At 36.5% G+C, this 19,372-nt stretch overlaps 1 protein-coding gene across 2 annotated transcripts in view; it reads left to right on the top strand.

The window, feature by feature from the left end:
• GNA13 (G protein subunit alpha 13) overlaps positions 1-19,372 on the top strand; it is a 40,991-nt gene that overhangs the window by 2,867 nt on the left and 18,752 nt on the right. For both annotated transcript variants that reach the window (XM_025436540.3, XM_035721173.2), the window contains exon 2: positions 284-510. In XM_025436540.3, coding sequence (XP_025292325.1) covers positions 284-510 — 227 coding nt within the window. The remainder of the gene's footprint in view (positions 1-283; positions 511-19,372) is intronic.

The following is a 19,372-nucleotide window of genomic DNA, read 5'->3' as shown; positions in this document are numbered from 1 at the left end:
AGTTTATAATAACTTATTTTATAAATGAGAGCATGTTAAAAATCCTTCAGAAAGAGCAGTTGTGTTAATAGTATTTGCTTTTCAAGGCTCTAATTTTGTGACTGTGAACAAGTGTTAGTTTTTTTAAGCTCTGGGAAGTTACGGGTGTTTGTTTCGACGTTGGCCTCCATTTGTGGAGGAGGTAGGCTTGGCATGGTTAAGCTTCAGAAAAGAATACTGGAATAGAATCACTGAGGATATCTAATGACTCCTAGCACACCTTTTTCTTTCTTTTTAAACAAAGGTATGAGGGTGCTGGTAGATGCTCGAGAGAAACTTCATATTCCGTGGGGAGATAACTCAAACCAAGGCAACGGAGACAAGATGATGGCGTTTGACACCCGGTCCCCCATGGCGGCCCAGGGAATGGTGGAAACTCAAGTTTTTTTGCAGTATCTCCCTATCATAAGAGCACTGTGGGCAGACAGTGGCATACAGAATGCCTATGACCGGCGTCGAGAATTTCAACTGGTAAGAGATCTGTTCTTTTACATTGTTGTCATTTTATTTTAATGACATGTACTGGAAGCTGATTCTAACATACTTTTTTCACTGACTTCCACATTAAAATGTCTCCAGAATTTTAGTCTCAGAAATTTGGATTGGATTAGAGGAGTTTCTTACTGAGGGAAGATAAAAATAAGGTAAACCCCATAGATTTGGTGAAGCAGTTATGTTTAACTGGTCATTTTTCCTTTTTGTAAGTAAGAGGATAGTGATTTTCTTAGACATTTTCTCCTAATTTTATTCTAGTTTTGAAAATAATCTCCTCCCAATTGCAGCAGTGATATTCATCCTTTTAAAAAATTCATCTTCTACTCTCAGGCTGAGAGCCCGGTAACTACACCTAGTTGTTCAAGTGTGTCTTTTATATGGTCTTTTGAGGTACTCATTTTATGATACAGATTAATTTATAAAGAGTTTGAAGCCCTTGATAACATTTAAGTCATTGTACTTTATATATTTGCATACTGTGTGTATTTCTCTAAGGTTTCTCAGCACATATTACAAAATGTTTCTTCGTTAAAACCATAATCTTAGACTACGGTAAAGCTTTATAGCTGTTACAAAGCACTGTAGGTAGGGTGGAAAAGAAAAGATCTGATCTAGTTTAAAGATACAAATAATTATTGATACAATAATTATTGATAGTAAAGATACAAATAATTATTGAAATTGATTTTTTTTAATCAAGTGTTTTGCAGTTTAATTGTGAATGCTTTGATTATGTTCTGGGTTTTATTTGCCGAAGACCAGAAAGATCCCAGGAATGATAACAATCTAGACTGTATGCAATTTGGAGGTAGTTCAGATTTGAAGTGTTTTACTGTATTATGATCCTGAAAAAGTGACAGTTAAAAGTAAAACTGCTTAGAAAGTTGTTTAGTGATGTCACTGGCATTAAAGTGATACACATTTATGGGTGTGGCTACAAAATGATACACAGCCAGCAGTCTTTGCTATTACAGTTTGTACTCAGAGCAGCCTTGGCTACTAAAAAGTTCTAGAAACATGTTCATGACAGCATTTTATAAAACTGATTTTAAATCTTAACTTACTCTGAATTATGGCTCTCGCAGACACCATATAAATGTAGCACTTGATCACCTACTGTCTTGTATAGTTCTTCTCTTTGATGTGTGTATCTTGTCAAATAATTTGTCCATTAATCAAAGACTCATGTTATTATTAAAATCAAGTCACTGGCAGCATTCATCGTATATTGACAATTATGAATTTAACTTGACAAGTGACCTCTGTCCACTTCTCAGGCTTGTGGTTGATTTTTGTCCTTTGGTCAGTATTTCTTATAACTGATAGTTCCTACACATACTGCTGCTTCTCACCTGTTGTCACCCTGCCTCCTGTTTTTAAGTGCTGTTTATTCTCCTTTTTAATTCATTGATCACACTTTGCACTCTAAGGTTTCTCAGGATGTTATTCATTCTTCCAGGTCAGGGGAGAACCATCCATCTGTAAAAGCATACAGTTCATATTGATTGGATGAATAAACAGCAGTATTCTAAAAGTTTCTGTAGGAAAGTTTTTTAAGTCCATTTATCTAAAGTTGGGCCACACTTACACTTGAATTTGGATATTTACATCTTAATAGTTTTGTATCAAGACTGTCATGTTGGGGCGCCTGCATGGTTCAATTGGTTAAGCATCTACCTTCAGCTTGAGATCCAGCCCCCACATGGGGCTAGCAGGGAGCCTCCTTCTCCCTCTGCCTCCCTCACCTCCCTGTTCATGCACACATGCTCTCTCTTAAAATAAATAAAATCTTTAAAAAAAAAAACAAAACAAAAGACTGTCATGTCATCGTAGTCAAGAAAGCATTCCTAAGTATTTGCCATTAAGAACAAACAGCTAAAACCACTCAGGATGAGGACCTACATGTTTTTGACTTGACCCAGTAATGCTTTAGCAGCAAAGGTCTTGAGCACAAGGAGAGACAGGTTCCAGAAATACTTTTTGCCTCATAAAAAGTAAGGGCAAAATAAAAGAAGAACAGGGAGAGATGTAATTTTAAACCCCTGGAGGACAGGAATTTTTTTCCTGTGTATATCCTTGGTGGTGTTAATGGCACCTGTCAAATATTGGAAGGGTTGAGTTACTACATTGAATTAATGATTCTTGTGCTTGTGGATGCTGTGTGGTGCTTGACACAGTGTTAGACACAGAGAAGGCACCTGGCTCATTTAAAATTTTTCTCATGGTCCTCTTCAATTCCTTTTCTTCTCTACACACATCAAATCCCAAGTCCTGTCTTTTCTACCCTTGAAAAATCTCTTGCATCTGTTGCCTCCTTTCCCCCTTTCCATTAATGTCTTAGTACCTCTTACTTGGACTCCCAGATAATCTTATTCAAACACAGCATGAGTTTGTTCAAAAAGCTATACTCATTCTCCATTACTTCCAGAACAGAGTTTAGCCTCTTAGAGTCAGTGTATTCATCAGTTTCCACATACCTTGATTGTCTGCTTCTGTGGTGGCTGTCTTTATAAGGTCTTTCTGTTATGGTTTTTCATTACTGTATCTATGCAGTAGGTCTTACCCTTAACTTAGAAAAATGGTAGTATTTCAGTGTGACCAAACATGGTCCATGGACCCCTTGTATTAGATTCACTGGAATGCTTGTTTAATAAAAAATGAAATGAAACAAAAACAGAGTTCTAGACTCCCATCGCAAGAGGATCTGATTCAGGAATCTGGGATGGGACCCAGTGATGTGTATTTGTGGCAGACAGTCAAGGATGATTTGGATGAATTTGCTTCTTGGCCACCCTGAGGGATAGTGCTTTAGGATCAGAGATTTCTCCAGCCCTCCTGGCTGGAGCGTTTCTCCCTGCCCTGTGCTCTCCTTTGGTCACCTGCACTCCACTTGTTTGCACTTGTATTTGGTTCTCCTACTTAAGTAGAAGCTCCGTTGGTATGCCTAGTTCATCTTTTTCTCTCTTGCTAGCATAAGCCTGACACTTATTTTATTTCCTCGTTTTTTTAGACATTCTGAATTCTAAGTTCTTCTGGAAAAAAAGAGACATCCCACATGAAGTGTCTTCTGGGAAATAGGAATCATTTCTGGATGCTAGCTTGTCAATTTTCTAGGAGATGAGAAGTCATTGTCTTACAGAGTCATAATTTTCTTTTTATGTTTGCCAGTGTATATTCTTGAATCTTGGATAGAAAAAGTAAACCATCAGGGGAAAAGGGAAGAGTTAGTAGAAAAATAAAATTTGTCTTTTTTTTTTTGTTTTGAGTGATGATTATTAAACTTAGTATGCAAAGTGAAATGCAAAAAAAAAAAAAAAAAAAAAAAAAACACCAAACAGGAACAGTTCTTAAGCCTTTTTGTGGTTTTTCTTGCTTAGGACGAACAACTGCCTTGTAATCAGTCTTGGGGCACAGGGGCTAGGGCAGTGGTATCACAGCTTAGGTTTTTAACCAGCCATTCATTTGTTAGTAATAACTTCGGGTGCAAACATGAATGTTTTCTTTTCCAAGTTCCCAAAGGCAAACATTTCCTTTTCTGGTTAGTTTCATTATGGGTAAACTAAATAGTTTACTGTAGAAAAAGAAAAATCTAAGATTTACATTGCTGTGATAGCTTTTAAGGTACCTTCCTAATTTTTGTAAAGGAGCTCACAGAATAATACAGCCTCAGAAGCGGTCTCTTTTAGTACTGGTTTATATATTTGTGATACTGAGCTTTGATTGTACATTGACTATGGCCTGCCACTGTACAAATGAGAGACCCTCTCTTTGGAAAAACTTGTGTGGCTGTGTTTGGGAAATTTGGTCACTTAGAAGACTGGAGTTGGGAGTGGGGGGTTGGCTGGGAAGTGATACAACTGGAGATGTGGAGCAAAAGTAACAAAATGACCAGGAATCACTGCCAGTTAATTTTTTTTGGATGTTTAATATCCAGTTAGTTATTAAGAAATATAAGCAACGTTCCTAGAACTGGTTCTATAGGGCAGGAAAGTATGTGCCTGGGAGGGACACTCCAGGGCTTCCTAGTTTCTATAAACACTTGAACTTGTCAGCATTAATACAACTTCCTGTAATGATCTTTGCAATTCCTGAAACCAAAGTTACTTTTTTTGTTATTGTGGTACCTTTAGTTGGACTTAATTTTTCTTGCTCAAGTAGTACAGTTTGTGCTGATGATAGTTAACACTTCTCCAGGTCCATGAGGTCGTTTATCCCTTGAGACAGAGCTTCTCTCAGTCTGGGCAACAGAGTAACTATTTAGCCTCACTCACTGACCTGGAAAGAGGAGCTGAGTGCTAATAAGTAAAATAGGAACTTCAGTTTGGGCTCACATATTTATTCCTTTATTTGTTCTGCAAAATGGATTTGAAATACTATAGAATTAGAGGCATTGGTTTATTCTTTAATTCTAATTTGGGTTGGCTTTAAATAGTGAATCAATTACTACTTTTCAGTCATGAAATACCATGTTTCTGTTGGAGAAGGAATTGATCTATTTTCTCTGAATAAAAGTCAAAATAGGACTTTAATTTCAAGCTGCAAAAAATCTATTATCCTCTGATTTTAGGATTATGGTAAAATATTTGAGCATATATAACAAAAGAAATATTTATACTGTAGAGATTTTTAAAATTCAGGCCTCTATTGATAGAATTGCCTTCTGGTGAATTTGATTAGATGAAAGTGGTTTCATTTTATCCAAATCTTAGAAACCCAGAGCTATTTATAGTGCTGTACATTAAAAACAGAGGATCCTTTAGGCACATGCTGATGGTTTTAATACGACTTTGTGAGATTGTGTGTGTGTGTGTGTGCGCGCGCATTTACATGCATATGTATCTTTATATATTATGTCAGTGTGTTCATGTTTATATCTTTTTTATTTTATTTTTTTGTGAAAGCTTAACTAGTTGTGGGATGTCTGGGCTCTAGGTGCTGAAGGCCATTGTAAAATACTGTGCTGCTTTCTTTATATTACTTTTTACTGCTAAAGAAAACTAGTGGTGTAGTAATTTATGCTGCTGTGAAAGTGTTCATTAAACACCTAAAGGATGAAGCAAGAAAATGGTTTTGTTATGGAAACTAGACTTTAGTTTCAGAATTCCTTACTAGAGTGGACCTAACCCGGGAGAAAGATTCGTGGCCTCTAGTTTAAGAAAACAATAATTGCCCAAGGCCTCCCTTAATTAAATATTCCCTGTTCATCTTTCATAGGTAGGCAGCAGCCTAACTAAGCTGGGGTACCTAATCATATTAGCCCCAAACAGGTGCCAGTTTCTTTCTCTAGAAAATTAATTCAAAGACTGGTAATTATATCACTTTTTAATACCTTATATTTTATAAAAATTGCTTATATTTTTCAGAGTCCTTATCACATATATTATCACATAATCCTTCAAATACTGTGAGAGGAGTGGAATATATGCTTTTGTCTCCATTTCACAGATGAAACAATTCAGATGTAGAGAGGTTTCTTGATGTTTCAGATCATAGCTAGTAAAAGAGGATGGAACCCTGATCAGCTGTCCACAGTGCTGGCCAGTGAACCATTGTGAACCACTCAAGCATTATATCTGTGGAGCATTCTTTCCTTCCATGCCCAGCCTCTTCTGGCCAACACCCATGCACACAAATAATTAACATTCCCCTAGAAACTTCTAGCACACTGTTTTGAATATGTGTAAGGTTTTATTAAGACTGCATGGCATTCTACTGATGGATACACAGTTCTTCTATTCTGAACTTTTATAATGTCCTTGTGCCATTCCTTCTTTATTAATTTACATTATAGTTATGATCCACCATTCATCATGATAAAGGCTCTTTGAGTCTTCACCTCCCTGAAATACTAGTGATCCTCAGCTGATGTCCCATCAGTGAACATGGTTTGTAATGTGTGTCCTGAAAAATGAAAGTTTAATGGCAACCTGTTACATGAAAGGCAATTATATATTTTTCTAGGAAAGTGTCATTTGGAAATTGGCTCATATTTGGCATACAGTTGCCCAAATTTGCACTTGGTATGGAGAAGGGGGTATCAGAACGCTTGTATTCTGTTATTTTATGAACTCTGCAGTGTTTCTCATGTAGTCATCACAGTTTTTTTTACTGCTTGTGAGCATTCCAGATTGCAGTTTGTTGTAAGTTTTTATTCCAGTTAGAAACTACCTTTTTTTTTTTAAGTGCATATTTCTGGATATTGACAATTATTTTTATTATCTTATTTGAAAATACTTGGTATTTTCTAGCCGTATGATAGAGTTCACTTTTCTCATTATTGGGAATATATATATATATATTTTTTTTTTTTTTTTTACAAGATGCTTTTTTTTTCCCCCCCAAGAAAATTTGTCACATCCAAATTAGCAAAACATTATTAGAATGGGCTGATAGGGATCAAGAAAATAGTGATTTTTGTTTTGAGAACCGGACTTTAGTGGCCTTGGCTAAAGTTACCGGTCTGTTGCAGTGATAGTAGTTGTTTATCTTAATCTTTCCAATTTAATCTCTTTCTTTGGCAAAATGAATAGAAAAGATTTTTAAATCAGTGCCATGAGTGAACTGTTTCATCCCCAACTATTACACAAGAGATGTAGAAAACTTTAGTAGAAGCCCTCTTCATTGATTTATTTTGGCTTTAGGTCTAAGTCATAAGATCTGTGTACTTGGTTTTGCTACATGAAGCTTTGTATCTTCTAAACAAATTAGAAAATAACCATATTCAAATTCATTGATTAATTTTACATGTCGTAAAACATTTTTACAAATCATTTTAATGTGATGACAATAAACTTTGACATGTGGTTATCTGCTATGCACTGGGATGACGTGGAACTGGATGACCAGCTAGAACTTGTGTCCTGGCTCTGCCCTTCGGTGTGTGATCTTCAGCCAGTCCCTCAGCCTTTCTTTTTCTGAAATTGTAAAAGGGGGACTATTTGAGGACCTATTATTATTAGTTGTAGAAATTACATGAGGTGATCCATATAAAATAAGCCTGTGGCACAGTGCCTGACTCCTATTAACCATATTATTAACATTAGCTGTTAACATTTCTAATAAACCCTATGCAGGTAAACCACAAGTAGCTTTTTTAAAAAAAATAAACCCCTATAGACATTGATTTGATCCCCTCTCTAAACTTGATTACCAATATGAAAATCCTGGAATTCAAAAAAATGCAGACTATGACTCATGTTCTCATTACACCGTATGTTGTCTCTACTGAAGGTAGAACATCCAAGAGAGAATTGAGCTCCTCAGCATTGCTGTATTGGTTATTGTTGCCTTCTCGCATCACGTCACTTGATTTTTAATCTGATGTGTAGGCTGAATTAACCAAATCCTTATCTTCCTGCTGGCAGCACAGTGTGGGGTAGCCTTTGGCAGAGGTGCAGGTGCTCTGCCTCTCCCACCGAATGTGCTTTTCTGCTCTGTCTCTGCGGTGTCCCTCCACCCATACACACGTGTTCTCTCTCCCTTTCCGTGTCCCGTGCCTGCAGCTGGTCGAGGCTTTGCGAGTACGCAGGTCGAAGAGGGTATTGGGACTTCTTTCCCAAGGTAAAAAAATATATATATTCCTTACAAAATACAGAACAGTGTTTTTTAATATTTCACATTACTTTTTGTGAAATTTTATAACTTTTGATCATTATGTGTAAAAACCATGTAAAACCATTAGTCTAAGGGGGAAATACCTGTTTCCTTATGGAGCAGAATAAACAAAATTTCAATCTGTTCCCCTAAAGGAAAAAAAAACATTTTATAGATTTTGGCATTTAAGAACAATATCAGTCAACAAACAAACAGTGTTAATTCTATTGCTAAAATAGAATACTATCTTTGAGTTTCTTGAGCCAGAGCAGCCATATTTAGCCTGTTAGTGGGATATTTCTCTTCTCTTTTAATCCTTCTAGAAAGGTTAAGAGGGCTAGACTAATGAATAATTGGTGTGAGAGACTTTCACTTTTCAATGTCCTGGTTACTCTTATTCCCTGGATAATCTTTTTAAAAATTATTTTTCTGTTAAGCAAGACACACTACCTAGTAGGAGTTGCATAGGGAGTCTGTCATCTTACTTCATTGTATGATTTTCATTTAGGCTTCATGATGTAAAGTGTAGTTGTATCAATTTATTGATATTAAGTAAAAGAAAAATGGAAGCTGCTAGGTTTTCCTAGTTGCTAGAGAGTCACAAGTTAATTGCTTGACCAACTTCATGCTATAAGAGGTCTAACAAATGAGAAGATCATGCTTTTAAATTGCTGTTCAAATGTGAGACGGTCCCTAAATTCCTGTTTATTGATTTTTAAAAGCCTAAGTAAGTGAATGCTGTGTATTCACAAAGCTGATCTATCCTTGTTTGTTAGCTACAGCTTCAAAAATTATAGGGACTTTATACCACTTAGATGCTACACACTTCAATTCTAGACTAAGGCCAGAAGAATTATATGTACTTGCTTAATTTTTTTCCTTGACTTTTTAAAATTATGTTATGATCACATGTTGCAACCAGTTTTAAGTTTGGTGTTAAAGTTTAATAAGAAACCAAGATTTTTCACCTTGTTAAATAGCATTTTGCACATTGGGCTATAATGTAAAATATCTTTGTTTTGAAAAAGAAGGCTCTTTGTTTTTGTTTTTTAACTTTCATCCTGTAGAAATGCATTCTTTTGAAGGGAATGTGTATGTTCATCTTATTCTATTTTATTTTTTTTAAGTTTTATTTAAGTGGTCTCTATAGCCAGTATGGGCTTTGAACTCATGTCCCCGAGATCCAGAGTCATGTGCTCTTCCAATGAGCCATCCAGGCACCCCTCATCTTATATTTTTATATGTAATTATATTTTGTACTAAATGCAAGTATTAAGGTTTAGAGCATTATTTTGAGCATCCATTTTCATTATGGTAATTCTTTTCTCAAATAGATAAAGTGAAGAGCAAACATAAAAGACACTGTGGGTAAGAAGGCCTCAGATAGCAGATTTCAGATCTGTTCTTTAACAAGTCTTAATAACAGCTAACTGATAAAGCTCTCAGCAGCTATTCAGTAACATGTTATTGAACACCTATTAATGAGCCAGGCCCTTTTTACTTGCTGAATATTTGGTAGTGAATCAAATGAAAGCAGTATCTGTTCCCATTGATCTTGGTAGTTGGAGGAATCTACATTAATATAAACAAACAGGGATCCCTGGGTGGCGCAGCGGTTTGGCGCCTGCCTTTGGCCTGGGGCGCGATCCTGGAGACCCGGGATCGAATCCCACGTCGGGCTCCCGGTGCATGGAGCCTGCTTCTCCCTCTGCCTGTGTCTCTGCCTCTCTGTCTCTCTCTGTGTGACTATTGTGAATAAATAAATAAAATATTAAAAAATATATATATATATATATAAACAAACAAATAACTAATCACACGTGGTAAATGTTTTGAAGGACCAGAAGAGGAAGCGGTAAGGAAACAAGAGATTGGTCTGAGGAGGGGATCTGTAAGTAAGGACCCTGTGGATGAGAAAGGGGCAGCTGGCGAGGACAAGGAAAGTTCAGCAGAAGGCATACCAGGTGTGGGGACATAGGTGGGGAAAAGCTTTCCGGAGTGTGGAAATTGGGGGCAAATGAAAAAACAGTGATCAGTCAGCAAATATCTGTCAAGAGCCCCTGGATGCTAAGCGGTTCCAGGGTTAGGAGACTATTGCTGAATGAACAGCTTGTCGTCAGTGGTAGCTGTAAAGATGGAGAGCAACAGTGGTTTCAGGGAACACTATGTAGGGAGAATCATGGGGATCTGACAGATTGAAGATGAGAGGAGGGAGGGGAGGCATATGTGAAGAGTGACTCTGCTTGTGATTTTAATAATGAGGTGGATGGTGGTACTTTTTGCTGAAATGAAAAGATTAAAGATTGTGTGAGAAAGAGATTTGAGGGGGAAGATTAAGAGTTTAGTTTGGACATGTTAGGTTGAGATCTCTGTGAGACATATGGATGGAATTAAGTAGACACTTTGTGATGCATGAGTCTGGAATCCAGAACAGAGCTCTGGCCTATAGATAGAGATCCAGGAGTTACTTGTATTGGGGTGATATTTAAAGTCTATAGAATGTGTACATTTACTCAAGGAAGGGGTGTAAAAGAGGATAAGGCTCAGGATGGAGTCTTCAGGAACCTTCAGACCACTTCAGAACATTCAGAGAGGGGAGGGGATGCAGGCAGACACAGCCAGAAAGGTAGGAGAAATTCAGGCACATGTGGGATGCCATGGGAGCCAAAGAAGTGTTTCGGAGAAGAAACAAATGGACAGCAGTGCCTCCTGCCACTGCGGTCTAGTGAGGCAAAAAATAACGGGAAAATTATTGCTGACTACAGCAGGTGACCTGGTGAGGGAGAAGCCTGGCTGCAAGGGCTCGAAGAGGGAAGAGAGGTGAGGAAGTAGCAAAGATTCACTTGAGATGAATCTGACTGTTCTCATTTCCCTTTAGCAGTACTTTCAACCACCTGGCTTTAGTAGGTTGGGCTTTTTCAAGACTTTCAGAGTTCAAGAGGAGATTGTGTTTATATTAACCAGTTTCTTTGAATCTCATTCTCTCAGAAGCAGAGTTTTTACCAGTTAATAATACTGTTAATGTTAGGCCTGGCAAACACAGAAGAGTTTTTTACTTCATACTTGATTGTTTTACTTATGACCATTTCCTGTTCAGTGAGGGCAATAACTTGATCAGTTAAACACATTTGTTCCTTTGTTCCTTCAGCAGATATGTATTGAGTACCTGCCCACACAGTATTCTGGGCTGAGTGGGCCCTGGGGGCTCAAACTGTGTGTGTGGCTGCCTTCATGGAGGCTCTCAGTCGGGTGGAAGCCAGATAAGTCCACCCACGGAGGTTGCCAGTGATAGGATAAATGCTATAGTATATTGCATTTGCTGCTTTTCTGCCAAGAATATCCAGAATCGCTAAGTGTTTACTAACCTAGAAAAGACCTATGAAAGAGTACCTGAGTCCAATTCACTTCATTTTATACATAAAACATTAGGTCTGGAGAGGTTAAGGTTATAGCTAGTTTTGATTAGAGCCGCTATTCAAGCTCAGGGCTGTACGACTCCATAGCCCATGTCTGATACTCCCTACCATGCTTTCCTGCATCCCTTTAATAATACGGTTAACAGTAGTAATTTGGAAACAGGAACTGATAGGCCAATATAAATTTGGAACTATTTCCCACATTCATCAGTATTCAGAAACATTCACAGGTTGTATTGCTCTGCTGTCTGACATGATTGATTGATTGGCACATAGGGGAAGGGAAGGTAGTTAATGCTCTGGTAGGCTGTGTGGAGCTTCTCTGTTGCCAAGAGTTTGGGATGATGAATTGAACAGTAACCTGGAACTAAAGTCATCTGGATTTTCCCCTAATCTGCTGTGTGATTTTAAGCATAGAATTTCTTTATTAATGTTGATTGTTAATGTTAATTAATTTTGCAATTATTGCATGTTTGAGTTGTGGGGATTTCAAGATGCATTGTAGCACGTCATCAGAGAGCAGAACTTTCCATCTGGTGTGCATTCACAAGGACTCTGACAGGCCCCTCTATTTAGATAGCAGGGGAATTGAAACTGTATTTGGGAAGTATGTCCTGTGTTGGAAAACTATTCTTTTTTCCTTTTTTTAACACTTGAGGTCATTTCTTTTTGAAAATTAAAAAAAAAAAAAAAAAAAAAGTACTACTGAAGATTCTAGTTCTGGCAGAGCTTAATGTTTCTTTATATGCTGCTGGGATTATATGTAATTGACCATTATCAAAAAAGTATTTTAACTTCAAAGAAATTTTACAGAGCTCAAACCTCTAAGCTTTTTAAGTGTTATGGTTATGTGGAAACTGAAAAGTAGGAAAGTTTTGGTTTTGTTTTTTGAGGAAATTACTTACAGCTTCCAGAATCCAGATTAGCTCTTTTTAAAGTTTAAATTTTAAAACCTATACGTATGTCCATTGTAGAAAATCATCCAGTTGGCCCCTAACCACCATCCTAAGACATCTTTGTTGACATTTTGCTGTATTTCCTTCCAATATTTGAAAACAGTATTGGAAGTGGAGTTAAACGTTCCTGTACTTTCTGTACAATTTTATGTCCTGTTCATTTAATATTGCAATGTTAGCATTTCCTGGAGGAGGTGATTTTCTCAGAGAACTGATAAGGCATCTTTCAAGAAATGGATGTGAATTTCTGACTTACATGTAAAATTCTTTCTCACCTATATTTTTTTAGGAACAGAACCTGGTGGTGCTAAATGGTAACATGGAATATGGGCTAAATCTTACTGTGTTGCCACCCTGTCTGTTGGACCTAGCACCCCATCTCCGCCATATTAAACTTTTTCCTCTTATTTAAAATTTGTATTTAATGTTTAAGGGAAGATTTTATTTTGTTTTTATAAAGATTTTATTTATTTATTCATGAGAGACACAGAGAGAGGCAGAGACACACAGGCAGAGGGAGAAGCAGGCTCCATGCAGGGAGCCCAATGCAGGACTCAGTTCAATCCTAGACCTCCAGATCATGCCCTGAGCCGAAGGCAGACGTTCAACCACTGAGCCACCCGGGTGTCCCTGAGGGAAGATTTAAAAAGGAACACTGACTTCCACTCAAGCCTATATTATTTTAAAGAAGGGGCTTTAGAGTTTAGAGAATGATTGATACTTAAGATAACAAAATTGAACAGCTTATGTGTGTGAGGTCCATGCACATGAGTAGAAGATACATATGTAACTATACACACTCACTAAATGTAGTGCTGCTACACTTTTCTCTCTTCAGGATGAAATGTTTTAATAAAAATAAGGTTCTTTTTGTGATTTCTGTAGTAGAATTACTAAACTGCATGGTACATTTTGTATGAATTGGAATTTGACAGGACTACAGGAATACTTTTAGAAAACTATGATCATTAGCCTTAAATTATTTTGGTGATAAGCCTCACTGAAAAACTAGATGCAAAAAGGAACTTATTAATTTGTGAGCAAGAGCAAGAAAAGGACATTTACAAAATAAAGTGAAAACTTAGTTCTGTCCAAAGATTTTTTTAATTTTGTGCACTAGTTTGTTTTTTAGTTTATATACAAGGAAAATGGAAATTAACTGCCTAAATTAGGCAAAAGTCTTTTTGGGAAATTCTATTTAGGCTACTATAAACTATCTTAGATTAGTCTGAAGAAGTATTTAGTTTGAAAAAAAAAATGTTTTCAATACTGGGGTGGTTTTTAAATAACTAATTTTTGGCTCTTTTGTACGTTTTAAGTGATAACACATAGAAAATGCTAGCCAGAATTTGAAACTGCATTCAGTTGGAATCTACTGAAGATTGACCTGTTTTCCTTTGACAAAAATAACTTACATATTTTTGATATAAGTAAATACTGTCTTGTTGCTTGTGAACCAAACATGCACAAGTGATAGTACTTTAAGTATGCTTTCATAATGAAGGTGAAAATATGACCCTCATTCAAAACATGTGCTGTGTATCACATCAATACTTTATAATGCTTTTTTTCCAGAGAAAAATGAAAAGGGAAAGCTATTTTTTAAAACAGGGTAGGTCTTCTCAGAGATACAGAATAATAGGTCCTTTGAAGGACAGGCAAAATGAGATTGTTGGAAGGGCACAAAATGAAAGAAGAGCTGAACCTGCCCCATGGCAAGCTCTGAGAACCAAGGGGAGGGTTTTGTGTGTGCCATGTGTGCATGTACTGTGTGTAAAACTAGCCTGTTTATCATATTTTAGTTTGAAGAAAAAAAATTAATGGTGGGAGGAGGGGAGACTGGAACTCGTTAGAGTATGTTTCAAATATTTGAAATAGGATGGTTTCAAGGTCTTTTCACTTTAGAGTCATTTTCAAAGCTATGAACAAACTCATAATTAGGCTAGGTTTTATGTTTACTGTCTTTAGGAAATTAAGTATAAATGTTAGAATCTTAGATTTAGATAAATAGCATGAGCAGAGCAGTATCTTGGTAACTTTCATATTTTCATATGACTATGTGAAGAGAATAGAGAAAGGACAAATAGGATGAGAAACTGAGTCTTTAAATAATAAAAAATGTTACCATCAGCCTTTGTTATTAGCCACATCCTCAGATGGAATGAAGTCTTCATTCATTAACTAGTTTTAACCCCAAACTTTTCTGGTTTTGTGCTTTATTTATATTTGGCATTTGATTCTTACTGCGAACTTACATAAGTAAATGCTAGATGGAAAGGCTTATATTGCACAAAGTCTATTCATAGAATATTGCCCTAAGTCTCCTTATTTAGATATGGCTTCACCATATTTGCTGGACTTAAGTTACTAGAATACAAATATGAATTACTGATTTAAAAAAAACATATAGGTTGGGGCGTCTGGGTGGCTCAGTTGGTTAGCGTCTGTCCTTGGCTCAAATTTTGATCTCAGGGTTCTGGAATCAAGTGCCCCCCCCCCCCCCCATTTGTGCACATGTGCTCTCTTTCTCTCTCAAATAAATAAAATATTTTTAAAAATTAAAATACATATAGGTCAAATGGATGTTTCCTTTTGAATAGGTTTCTCTAAATGTATGCTTAATGAGCCTGCCTAATGAAATATTCAGGAGGCTTTGATCTGGCTTAGTTTGGGGGATTATAAGACTGATGACAATTTAAAAGACATATTATGGGCATACCAAAACTTTATGGCAATTGAGGAAGTACAATACAATATGGCAGTACAATTCACAGGTGTAATCAATTTGAGGAATAGACAGATTTCTAATTTTCTCTCTTATCTCTTGTTTTTTTTTTTTTTTTTCTCTTTGAAACATTCCGAACTTGCTTTTGAAAGACTTAATATGTATGGGAAGTGTGTAAACAGCTTTAAACCACAGGACTTAGCCATTTTAGAACACAGACATCTATTTTGTAGTTTACTAGTACTTCTTCAGGAAACGTTTTGCTGTTTATAGCATTTGGCTAGTGGTTGGTTCTCTGTATAAAGAGAAACTGGGTATTAACTTTGAGTTATGTCTCATTTTCAGAATCACATGTATACCTAGATTTCAGAAGAAAATTTCTCACTGCTTAAATACCTTGGTAATATAGATTTTCTCTACTATTTCTTATACTATTATGTTTATTTTTAAAACAAAACTAGAGGCACCTGGATGGCTCAGTTGGTTGATTTTGGCTTAGGCCATGACCTTGGGGTCCTGGGATCAGTCCCTGCATCAGGCTTCCTGCTCAGCCAGGAGTCTGCTTGTCTTGCTCTCCCACTGCTGCTCCTCTCCCTGCTCACACTTGCACGGGTACGCATTGTCTCTTTTTCTCAAATAAATAAGTTACTCTTTAAAAAAAGAAAATGAAACTCTTCTAGGTAATGATGGTCTCATAACTAAAAGGGCCTCAACATGTAAAAATGGGATACTTTTTAATTCACTTTTTTTTTCTAATTGACTTTTTTCATTGAGTTTTCTGCCACTTACAGGCACACCTAATTGGCCTGCAGTTAAATTGTAAACATTTTACAGGATTAAACGATGGCAGTTTATTTAGTAGTACACCAAAATCTAATACATTACTTATACTTTGCATATGATTGAATTTTATTTGACCCTTTCATCCCACAGTGTAAAGTTTACCTGTTTACCAGATAAAAAGATAGAATTCTTCTTATCAAGCACCTTGAGTTACTTTATCTTATCATGCAAAGTAGAAGTGTCTGTTGTAGAAGTAAAATTATTTTGAAGATTTAATTGAGGTTTTCAGTTCTTCAGGGTTCTGTGCTAAAATATAAGTAGTGGTTCTAATCATTTTTTTCATTTGTGCTTTTATAGCAGTTTCACAGTGTTATACTTGGATTACCAGGGTCATCAATTTTGATCATAAAAATTTCAGGGAGTTAGCTCTGAAGGCTGTAGACTCTGGCAGACATTTGAAAATAGGCTCTAGGGATGCGGAAAGGAAGGCAGCTAGAATTGTAGTAAGGTATGTCTGAGTTACCAAATCAATTTTTAAAAAGAGAAAGAAAGGGAAAGCTCTACTTGTTTGTAGGCTTAAGGCCACTGTTTATGTCATAATTCAGATCTGTCAAAGGAAGGCCTAATGTTTTACCTGTGAGACCTAGTTGAACGAAAGTGATACTTGAAACTTACTCTTGCAATAAGTTAAAGCTAAGTAAGTTTCTAATCTAGTTTCTTAATAATCTTGGCATTTTTGCAAGGCTTAAAAAACCACAGCTGATTTCGTGTAATCAATACTAAAAGTCATGAACTTGATATAAAATCCAATTTTGAGTAAAATGGGTATCCAGATCTGAACATTAGAGGAATGGCTGCATTAGAGGCCCTTCGTTAGGAGCTTATTAATAAGATTTTTGATTTGGTAGATTTGTGGTGGACCTTAACCAACTGAGCCACCCTCTGACCCTGGGAATTAGTATTTTTAACAAGCATATTAGAGGTGCTGAGGCACTGCCAGGTATAAGACAATAGGTCTAGAACTGAAGTCAGAAAACTGTTTCTGAAAAGGGCCAAGTTTTAGGAGTATATTTTAGACCTTGTGTGCCAACAGACAAAATCAAGGGCATTATGTAGGTATTTATATAACAAGAGAAAACACAATTTTCCACAAGTTTTTTGTTGGTGAAATTCAAAAACACAATAATAAAAATTGTATACAGTGTTTTGTAGTGTAGGTTTACTAATGAGAAGAGTGGAATTCTTTTGGAGATGAATAACATTTTGCTTAATTGGGGTTCAAATGTTAGTGTTCCCTATCAAAATTAGTTGCAAATGTTCATTAATGCTGATCTGTAGTGAGATTTTACACATTTTTCATCCTTGGGAAAAAAAAAAAAACACGTCTTTTCATACAGATAGGTACTGCCAGATGAGCATATGATTTTAATTGCTTGGAAGACATTTATAGAATTCTGTTAGATTCTTCTGGGTTTGCCTCCTGGCATGTTATTTACATTGCAAATTACCCGTTTCCAGTTGACGGTTATGTGGAAGCTCCACATTGCGCAGTAAAGTGGATTTTTAAAATATGAAAATCCCCTTTGTACTTGCATTGGGGTCTGCAGGATGCGATAGGAACTATAGTTTAATTTTGGAAAAATGTAGGCTGCAAATTTGTGAGGATAGAGGCCTCACTTCTTGTTTTACTTTTGAGAGCAAATGAATTATATTAAAGCGTTTTGAATGAATTACTATAGTATAAGTGTTGCAAAAACCGTTTGCCTTTGAATTTGGAGTTGGATTCCTTAAGGTATATAACCAAGTCTTATCTAAAGTTAATTTCCAAAGCCATTCATGGTCTGCTTTAGTGACAGGATCATTCGTATTCAGAAAAATTCAATTTCATCCGTTCTAAAAATCTCAGTAAAAATTTACCTCTGCTAAGCTATTGAGCAGTGTAATAGGACAAACCAGCATATTCAGATTCTATTTTTTACAAAAATTTATAGAACTGATGACAAGTCCTTGGGAGTGAATTAAATTTATTGTTGACACTTCTGGTTCAGAAACATGATAGACCCCTATGGTTCTTCACACAAAGTACCTAATCATGCAATACGGAATCATTTTTACAGTCTTTCTAAATTTGTCTTTTTTTCTGCTGTGCACATACTTTTACTACCATCAGTTGTAACACATACTGGCATATTGCAATTTAGTTTGTACTGCTTTAGACTTTTCTCAGCTTCTTTGAAAGGATTCTCATCTGTAGTTCTCCCACACAGACTATTCAGACAGGCGAATTTTTCAGTCACTTCAGACTTGGCACTGATTCCTGGAGTAAACAAACACTGAGCAGTGAAGGTAGTCCTTGCTCAACCAGCAAACTGGAACCACTTGGAAATTGACTTTAGTTTCAGTCTCTTTCCATCTTTTACTTTTGCAAAGAAATCCTGCTGTGATGAACTATTCCCTTTCACATTTTGTGATTTCTGTTGTTGTTGTTGCTTTCCTGTGAGTTGGGATTATTTTGAAGAGTGTTTAGTCTGGTAATGTGGACGTGTATTATATTCTCTTAACAGAACCACAATGTCACTGCATAATAAACACAGTGCTTTTCCGTCAAATTTGCTGTATCAAAATTATCCACATGCCATTGTGCCTCAAAAGCAGGACATTTAAAGTCCTCTTTTGCTTTTTGTTTTGATGGGTATATGTTAGTAACATAGTAAAAAAAAAAAAAGTCATGCTATGGCAGTCCCAGTGACGTTGATATTTTCAGGCTATAATTGTGTTAGCGCATTATGTCGTGCAAAGTGAAGAGAGCTCCACACACAGCCTATGTCATGACCGCTCGTGGCTCCTGCGGCGTGGAGGAGCCTTAGTGCATAAATGACTGAGGTCGTGCTCCGATACAGTTTTATTTATGGACACTGAAATTTGAATTTCATATCATTTTCAGATGTCATGAAGTATTCTTTTGATTTTTTCCCCCCAGCCATTTAGAAATGGGCTACATGAAAACAAGCAGTGGGCTGGATTTGGCCCTGGGGGTCATTGTTGGAGGATCCTTGCTCTAGAGTATAGTTACATAAGAAAAATAATCGAATAGCTCTCAACCAGCCTTTCCTTCTGCCACAATAGTAGTTTACTACCACAGCTGTACTTGCATAGATTTTTCCTATAGTTCTGCAATGAGGATACTTTTTAAGATTCTTATTACACATTGCCCTAGTTGCTTTATCTAGAATATGCATGCCTTGCTTTTTAAAAATCTGTATATAAATCCAGCTTAAATTCCACATCCTTTTGAAGTTGTAAATTCTACATGCTGTCCTTTATACATTTTAGCTATGCAGAAGAGAGTATTGGATAAATCTGTC

The sequence above is a fragment of the Canis lupus genome, chromosome 9 (genome assembly GCF_003254725.2).
Source record: "Canis lupus dingo isolate Sandy chromosome 9, ASM325472v2, whole genome shotgun sequence".
Classification (NCBI taxonomy): domain Eukaryota; kingdom Metazoa; phylum Chordata; class Mammalia; order Carnivora; family Canidae; genus Canis; species Canis lupus.
The sequence above is the reverse complement of the archived record's forward strand: the minus strand, read 5'-3'. Positions and strand labels throughout refer to the sequence as shown.